Here is a 9,950-nt window from a genome sequence, read left to right as displayed (position 1 = left end):
CAAAGTACTCTTTTGAAAAATGGGATATATTATATAAAAAGGGTAATGCTAGGTAGACAAAAAAAAAACAGTCATAACTTGTCTAATTTAGCATTAATTAATTATCGCAACAATTAATGAATACTAAATAAGGTAAGTTATGGCTGTTTTTGGCTGATTTTCTTTGGTTACCAAACATTTTCGATATAAAAAACGTTTTTTAAGTTTTTTTTTTTTTGGGTGACTAAAAAAAACGCCGTTTTAAGTATGAACTAGCTAGATATATACTTAAACTTCACGGCTTAGATTAACGAAACTTGCTAGTCTCTACTATACTCGCTATAAAATATCAACACCGGACACGCACGCAGACAAACTCCAATTTTTTTTGTAAAATACAAGGACACAATATATAATTATATATAATATAAATTATATAAAAGATTTAAGATAATCTTTGTTAATAAATAACAATATATATTATTTTTAAATTTGTTTTAAAAATAATTGGACATGCATATCGGACAAAAATATATCTAATACTTCATATATACTCTATTATATTATTCAATAAAATAACGGAATGTGACTAATTTCTGTCCCACACCTCGTCCAATAATAAAGAGTAAGTGAACATAATATAAAAATAAAGTTACTAAATGAGTAAACAACGTAACACCGTCCATATAAATATTTAGTATATACAAAAGTGGGTTGTTACACATACCTTTTTCATCAATATAAATGTATGTTCCTCTCTCTATACACCCATACACCATCACTACTCTTATTCTTACACTACTACTCCACTGACTTGTTGGATATATATACAATACAATAGGTTGGAAGAAATTATTATGGCCAATAATTCTATTCTATCATCATCACTAATCTGTTGCTTATTATTTCTTTTGTTGAATCACCATTATTGGATCTTTGTTGAAGCTGCTCCTTCAGGTTCTCTTGTTACACAGCTCCCTGGCTTTGATTCCAATTTCCCATCCAACCATTACTCCGGGTATGTACATCAATCATATACTTTTGGGTTCACTAAGTATCAAATTTTAGATCTTTTAGATATAGAATTCTGATACCATGTCATTAAACTATTCATCCTAAAGTTTAAGCTGATAAAAAGAGACAACATAAATAACTATATCTCTAACAGCTAAAAACTAATTTTTTTAAATGTATTTTATTTATATTAAATTTCAAATTCTAAATAATAAACCCTTAACTATAATTTGTCTAACAATGATTTCAGATACATAAATATTGATGGAAATGGTGAGAATGGGAAGAACCTGTTCTACTACTTGGTTAGTTCAGAAAGAAATCCAAAGAAGGATCCACTTGTTCTGTGGCTCAATGGTGGTCCTGGCTGCTCTAGTTTTGATGGATTTGTTTATGAGCATGGTACCTTTATCTATGTCATTGTCTAATCTAATCTAATCTAATCTATTCTTCCAACTTTTTAATTATTAGGGTATGGGCACGCATGTGTGTATATATTATTAAATTTTTGTTGTTGGATATATAGATTACAATCAAGGCAACATACATTCATGCATGCTACTAATTAATCTTTTTTGTTGGAAAAATTAAACTAAAGGTTGTTTCATCTATATTTGTGGGCTAATAAATATAGAAGGGGCCAATTTTAATTTAAAGTTGCTTTAATTGGTTATCTTCCCTCTTCTTTGTTCAATGCATATGCATGTATGTATAAAGGAAGAGTACGCTGGGGAGCCAATGGTTTATTTGTACAATGTGTACAATGGACTATATAGTTACAAAATAAATATCACCCATAATATTCAGAATAACTATCCGGATATTAGGAATAATAAAAATTTTATATCAAAAACCACTCATCCCAAAAGCTAAAGCTAATTTTGGGGTTCATCAAGGATCAAACTCTTGACCTTTCAGATCTAGAGCTCTAATACCATGTCATGATACCACTTATCCCAAAAGCTTACGCTGATGAAAAAAAAGTAACACTAATGATTATATCTCTAAAACTCCCTAAACCTCCATTGTATACATTGTACAGCTCCCTATACTTTCCCATAAAAAAAAAGGATGTGCCATAAGGTAGACTTGTGTTATATGCATGTATTTATTATCATTTTCTCTAGTGCATTAATATGTCAATTTGATTTACTTTTATTTATTACTATTAAATAGAATATGAAATTTAAAAAATCTCACATATTTGAATATTCAATAATCTAATAATAAAAAAGTGACTTTCTTTTATTTTTAACTTATGAAAAATTACAATATTAGTATTTAATATAATTTTTTAAAATTAATTTGTGACTTTTTAAAATATTTTTTAAAGTGTTTATAAAAAAAATTAAAAACGGTGATATTTTCTATAATAAAAAATATTTTATCAATTTCTTAGTTTTTTAAAATAAATATTTTTATAATTAAAAAATTAAAATACAAAATAATTTATTTATAAACTATTTTTAATATAAATCATTATATTTCAAAAGTTGTTTTAAAAGAATTTAATTCAATTGTTTATCCAAACTGATCTTACATACATTGATCCTTCAAATTTTATACTAATGACTTCTTCATTCTTATATTTCAAAAAACACTTCACTTGTAAAAAAAATTCAATAATAAAAAATAACTAAGTATACTCAATAAATTTTGAATTAAATTTAAAAAATTAATTCTCTAAAATTAGATTTAATTTTTTAATTAATATTTAGTTATTTTTTAAAATTATTTTATTTATTTTAAATCTTAAAATCTTAAACTCTAAATTTAAATTCTAAATTCTAAATCATTTAAAATATAAAAAATAATTAATATATTCTCTATCCTTTCTCCGAATATAATAATTAATGTGTTTATGTGAATGGGAATAATGGATGCAGGACCGTTCAACTTTGAGGCAGCAAAATCAAAAGGGAGTCTCCCCACTTTGCATACTAATCCTTACAGCTGGTCTAAGGTTAGTAGCAACAAATTAAACAACGTGACAAACCCAAATCAATCATCTTATTATATATTTACATAAGCTTTTCCATTTCCTTGTTTGTTTTCAATAATGCCCAACTAGCTAGTGATGATTGACACCAGAAAATATTTTATTATATTATTACATCATTTCTTCTTATCATTGTGTCAACATCAGATGATGATTTGTTTTGACTGAAACAAAAGTTATTAGAAATATCTTTCCTTTAATTTCTCACCCATTTAATTTATTTCTTGACTTAATTTTTGTTAGTTTACCAACTTATATATCAATATAACTTTTAAAAAAAATATTAAAAGTCAATATTTTTTATTAATATTAGTCAATATTTTTTGTTAATATTTTATTTTTATATATTAAAATAATTTATAATTTATAATTTAATATAAAAATATTTTTATCGGTCAAATATTGACCAACAATAATAAATTGTATTGATTATATAATATTTGTTCTAACTTTTATATTGTCTAAGATATAATTATTTATACTTTCTTTTTCTTATCCATTTAAACTTTTAAAATAAATATTTTATGACAAAATTTTAGAATTTTATATGATTTTAAAATTTAGAATCAAATAAAAAATTCTGATAATTTTCTGATAATTTAGTCGTGTTAGATACATATAAATCGTTGTATGTCTAATAATTTTCTGAACCATAAAATGCAGAAAAAATTATCTCTTTTTAATATTGATGTAGTTATAAATTAAAAAAAGTTCTCATAATTACAATTTCAAAAGTTAAAAGTGTTGAGTTAATTACTTACTTACGTGCACGGCTAATTTTTGTTTTATTTTTTGTTATTTGCATCTAATCAACCTTTCAGGGGGGAAATTAAAAGAGAGAAAAATATGCATCTAATGATTACATTATTTAATATTATCACATGTGTATCATTATTGGAAAGCACAGTTTAACAGTTCCTCAACTTTATTTTACTAGCTAGGTTTTGATAAATGTTAAAAATTAAATTTCAGGTTTCAAATATAATATATTTGGATTCTCCAGCGGGGGTTGGGCTCTCATACTCCAAGAACTCAACCAAATATGTTACTGGGGACCTACAAACCGCGTCTGATACCCATGCTTTCCTCTTAAAGGTATCTATCTCAATAATAATAATAATAATAATAATAATAATAATATTTTAGTAATTTTTTATAATAAAAATATTGTAATTTTTTTTTATAAAAAATATTAATTTAAATCGATTCAAAATATAATTTATTGATTTTTTGTCAAATTAATTTTTTTGATCTAATTTTAATAAAAATAATATAATTTAATTAATTATATATATTAAATTTTAATTATTTAAAAATATTTTAAAAAAATATTTTAAACGATTTTATTTGAGTGCTTTTTTCGTTAATAAAAGAGTAATAATAATAAAAGGAATGATGAATAACTAACTTCTGTTTTTTTTTTTTTTTTGATATTTTCTTGGAGTAGTGGTTAGAGCAATATCCGGAATTCCTGGCTAATCCATTCTATATTGCTGGCGAATCGTATGCTGGAGTTTATGTGCCCACTCTAGCTTTTGAAGTAGCAAAAGGTACCAACAATATTATTAATATTCTCATTCATATATATATAATTATATAATTTAATATAATTTTATTCCAATTATTGCTTGTTATGTTTATATAAATCATAGCATCATTAAAATATTATATGGTATAAAATCATGGCAGGAATCCGGAGTGGTAGAAAGCCCATGATCAACTTTAAGGTATTATACTATAATTAAATAATTGGCATTTACTTTAGAGAAATGTTATGTTTTATTGCCAAAAAACAAAAACTTTTAATGATAATAATATAATGGTCATTATATGTTTTATTTAATTTATATTTTTACAGTAATTATATATTTATTGTTGTTACTATATATTATAATAATAATTATATAATTTTTATGACTATTAAAAAAATCTTTATCGATAATTGTATAATTGTCATTAAAATTTTTTAGCACAAAACATAAAACAACTAATATCTAATTGTTGATAAATATATTAATGATTATTTTTATTTTCGATAAAAATAAAATAAATAATCCCTAAAAATAATTTTTCTTTATGAATAGATGCACTATGCAAGACATATATATACATGTGCCTCCACTAGAATTTTACATATCATTTTACAAGTATATATATATATATATATATTATTTTTCTTGTTTATTATATATGACTTTACACTAAAAATATAATAAATTTTAATTAAGTAAATGTCTAGATATATATTAACGTGAAAAAAAAATTATAACTATATATGTCATATACCTATCAATACTTAAATTTTTTTTTTTAAATTTATCACACTACTCATACAATTTCATCCATTGTTAAATTCATCTAACTATCCAATCCAATAGTGAATGAAATGTATGAGAGTTGATATATAATAATGTGATATATATATATATATATATATATATATATATAAGATAATTAATTATTGTAAATAAAGTACTAGTAGTCTAGTAGTATAGGTTTGACTTTGGAGTTGTGTGTAGGGTTACATGGTGGGTAATGGTGTCACGGACGAGATTTTTGATGGAAATGCTCTTCTCCCATTTGTGCATGGAATGGGCCTCATATCCGACAGTATCTATGAGGTGCTTAATTTGCTTTCAATCAAATTTATATATTTATATATGTTATTTAATTTGTTAAAAGTACAACTTTAACTACTATGTGCTTGTGATTAATTATATATGTTTCTCCATATATGTTATATGCATGGTAGGGTATATATTCAACTACTATAGAAAGTGGTGATGAGTGCCTTCTACTATTAATTATTTGAAAGTTCAAAGCTCTTTTGAACTAATTAAATGCACGAGTAACATGCATGTGAATAATAATCTTTACTCTTTTGGGAAAAAAAGAAAAGAAAAGAAGACATTTAACTTTTTCAGTTTGACTTTGACCACATTCACCTCAATTCTGATAAAGAGAAAAAAAAAATCTAATTGCTATTATTATTACTAAATAAAAGAAGACATTAAACCCCTTATGTTTTGTGTTAGATGTTTTTTAAGAGCATTTCTAATGGAGTATTTTTAGAATATTATTTTTGAATATATTAATTTAAAATTAAAATTTATATTAAAATTGATTGATAAAATAAAACTAATATTATTTTAAAAATAAAATATTTTTTTATGAAAAATCAATAAAATTTTATTATTTATACAATTATATTAATAAAATAATTAAAAATAATAATATAAAATTTTAATTAAACTAAAATTAAACATTAGAAGGACAAATTTCATTTTTAAATTCAAATAATTAGTTATCATATATGATTATCCACAAATATTTGTGTGTTATATTGTAGAATCTAAAATAAAATCAAAATTAAATTTAGTATTGGAAATGAATATCCATTGTATTTTATTTATTTATTTATTTTTAATGTGTCTTGATCTGTTGTTCATATTAGTGCATGATGCACTACTTAATTAATGATTAGTTATTGTAAATGTATAATTTTGAAGGATGTAGAAACTTCCTGCAAGGGAAACTTCTACAAATATTACTCTGAGGATGCTGAAGATAATAATAATGATGATTCATGCAGTAAGAGCTTTGAAAAAGTTGATAGGGTAAGACACTAATACTCATCATAAAAAAAAAATAAACAACATAATATTATTATAGCTCTATTTCTGATTTGATGACTAATTTTTTATGTACTCAATTTAAATTTATCATCGATCAGGCTATCGACGGCCTTAACGTGTATGATATATTGGAACCATGTTACCATGAAGGAGATTCAAATTCAGCATGGATAAAAGCAGCCATTGCTAATGGAACATTGCCAAAGAGTTTTCAAGAATTAGGGTTCACTAATAATAATGATGAGAGGCATCTCAAAGTGAGGAAGAGGATGTTTGGTAGAGCTTGGCCTTTTAGGGCACCTCTCAAACAAGGCCTTGTTCCTTTATGGCCCCAATTATTGGCTCAAACCAGACATGTTGCTTGTGTTGTAAGTTAACTACTATCTATTTCCCATCACCAAATATTTGATTGTTGCTAGTTCTAATCATAAAAGATAAAAATTAGACTAATTTCACAAAATTATTTAAAATGTTTGATAAATTTAACAAAATAAGAGTCTAATTTTGATACATTGATAAGATAAAATATTGTATGCAGTTGTTTAATTATATTTGTTTTTTTGAATGATCGTTTACACCGTATAAATAATTATTTTTACTGATGTAACGATTAAATATATGTGTAAAATTGTTTTACATTAATAATACATCAGAATTAAATTTACAAAATAAACTACCTATTTTAGCTAGTTTTGTCGAACTAGTCTAATTTCTAATAGATATTTAATTAATTTATATCTTTTATAGATATTAGAATTATTATACTGATAAAATATGTTATGATCAGAAATAATAGTTTATTCTATTATCTATAAATTTTATTGGAGATTAAGTTAATATTATTATTAAATGGTCTTTTATTTCGGGGGATGTGAATGCAATGCAGAGTGATGTAGTTGCAAGTTCATGGCTAAACAACAATGCAGTAAGGAAAGCCATTCATGCTGAGGAGGTAATTACTGAGTAATATTGAGAATTAGTGAATAATTATAAATTTAATTATTTTGTTAGTCTTTATAATTTTACTAAAGATCTAATTATATTCTTAATTATATATATGATGAAAGATCTAATTATATTCTTAATTATAAATATTTTTAATTTATAAAAAAATATTTAATAAATTCTAATATTTTTTATATTAAAAAAATTTAATTACAAAATTAAAAATAGTTTGAAAATCTCGTTAAAAATAAAAAATATAAAAATTTAATTAAAAATTTAATAAAATTATAACAGAATAATTAAATCATAATTATAATATAATTAATTAATTAATAATAAAAAATGATTAATTACAGGAAAGTGTGACAGGGGCATGGGAATTATGCACCGGAAAGATAGAATACAGTCATGATGCTGGAAGCATGATTCCTTACCACAAGAACCTAACTGCCCTTGGTTATAGGGCACTTATTTTCAGGTACCTACCTATCTACCTATTAATTAATAATCTAAATTATTTAATTTTCCATAACCATGTATATATAATTGATTTATGGCAGTGGAGACCATGATATGTGTGTTCCATTTACCGGAAGTGAAGCATGGACTCGCTCACTTGCATATAACATTATTGATGAATGGAGACCGTGGAACTCCAATGGCCAAATTGCTGGGTACATTGTATTATTAATTAACTAATTAAATTAATTAATCTAATTTTGTTTCATTCATATAATTTTTTAAATGGATTTCTACCTGCACTTTCTTTGACTGCAGATATTTACAAGGATATGACAACAACCTTATCTTTCTTACAGTTAAGGTAATAATAATAAGTAATTATTAATTATTATCGTTATAACCGGACCGAATTATTTGATTCAACCATATTAACTAAGAATCAATTTTTAAATTAGTCTAATTCATTACAAAAATCGATTACAAGCGAACTGATTAAATATTTATTAATCGATCGAATTAATCTAATTTTTAGTAGTTAATTAATTTAGATTAATAAAATAAAAAAAAATTATTTTTAAAAATATATTTTAGGATTTAGCTAATCTCTATACTCTTAGACATAAGTTAAGGTTGTTAGTATAGAAAATTTTAAATACTTTATTTTAATAAATACACAATAAATACATTAAGAATTTAAATTTTATATCATTTTTTATAAATCCTTTTTTAAATACACATGTTCGCTAAATTCTATATTTTATTATAAGTAATAACCAGACCAAACTGTTTGATTCGACTATATTAACTGAGAATTAATTTTAAATTGATCTCATTCATTATAAAAATCAATCGTGAGTGAATAAGTAAAAAAATTTATTAACCGATCGAATCAATTAAATTTTTAGTAATTAACTAATTTAAATTAATAAAATAAAAATTTATTATTTTAGGTAATGCTAGGTAGACAAAAAAAAAATAACCAGAAGTCAGAACTTGTCTTATTTGGTATTAATTAATTGTCGCAACAATTAATAAATACTAAATAAGACAAATTATGACTGTTTTTTGCTGATTTTCTTTGGTTATCAAATATTTCCGTTAATTTTATATCACTTATATGGGTATGGTTGGTTGTAGGGAGCTGGGCACACAGTGCCAGAGTATAAACCACGTGAGGCACTTGATTTTTACACTCGTTGGTTGGAAGGAAGACCAATATAATTTATTATTAGTAGTAGTAGTAAATGCATTTATATCAATCAATTAATCAATTATCAAATATAGTATACATATGGCGTAGTAGCTTATACTTTATAGAATAATACATAGGCCACCAAAGTACTCTTATTGTCATAGCAATGTAACCTTTCAACTTGTGCCTCCCAATATTTCTTTGCAATTGTCATATATGCTCTAATTTTTATGGAATTTCTTACATATTGACAAATCAATTTAGCTATTGAATGGGTTTATCTTACTTTATTAGAGAAATTAAGTGAAGATATCTCAGCACTAGTCCTAATAGGACATTTTTATGTGAAATATATCATTTTATTTTTGGATAAATTATGATTCACCTAAGGACTTCATGACCACTTTGTATTAATATTTTTTTTTAAAAAAAAATAAAAAATAAAGTAAAACTCAAGATTTATACATGCACACATGAAATAAAACTATTGGGACAGATAGGCATTTTCTTGTGACAGATTTAGTAATTATTGCTTCAGTTTTGGTAGATATTAATGTGAGGCATATTTCTGGCCCCCATAAATTTATATACTGGCACCAGCCACACCACATCCCAATAATAATTTCTCATATGAAAATGAAATCAAGTATAACATCACTAAAATATAGGCCACTCCATTTGATTTTTTGGAACCTAACCAATATTTCATGTCATTATTACAAAC

General features: G+C 24.0%; 1 protein-coding gene across 1 annotated transcript; it reads left to right on the top strand.

The window, feature by feature from the left end:
- Positions 1-614: 614 nt before the first annotated feature.
- Positions 615-9,485, top strand: LOC107635150 (serine carboxypeptidase-like 20). The gene is made up of 14 exons (XM_088485769.1): positions 615-997; positions 1,244-1,395; positions 2,880-2,956; positions 3,965-4,087; positions 4,440-4,542; positions 4,682-4,719; positions 5,512-5,613; positions 6,502-6,609; positions 6,726-6,995; positions 7,514-7,579; positions 7,929-8,050; positions 8,133-8,246; positions 8,350-8,395; positions 9,172-9,485. Exons 1-14 carry the CDS (start codon positions 837-839, stop codon positions 9,253-9,255), a joined length of 1,566 nt encoding a protein of 521 aa, XP_088341895.1. The 5' UTR covers positions 615-836; the 3' UTR covers positions 9,256-9,485.
- Positions 9,486-9,950: the final 465 nt, after the last annotated feature.

The sequence above is a fragment of the Arachis ipaensis genome, chromosome B4 (assembly GCF_059453495.1).
Source record: "Arachis ipaensis isolate K30076 ecotype BB chromosome B4, ASM5945349v1, whole genome shotgun sequence".
NCBI classification, from domain to species: domain Eukaryota; kingdom Viridiplantae; phylum Streptophyta; class Magnoliopsida; order Fabales; family Fabaceae; genus Arachis; species Arachis ipaensis.
This window is presented reverse-complemented; position numbering and strand designations above follow the sequence as displayed.

Coding starts and splice junctions, on each gene's coding strand:
- LOC107635150 (XM_088485769.1), top strand. CDS start 837: ATGGCCAATAATTCTATTCTATCATCATCACTAATCTGTTGCTTATTA. Junction 1,396..2,879: donor TGGATTTGTTTATGAGCATG/GTACCTTTATCT, acceptor TAATGGATGCAG/GACCGTTCAACTTTGAGGCA. Junction 6,996..7,513: donor CCAGACATGTTGCTTGTGTT/GTAAGTTAACTA, acceptor AATGCAATGCAG/AGTGATGTAGTTGCAAGTTC.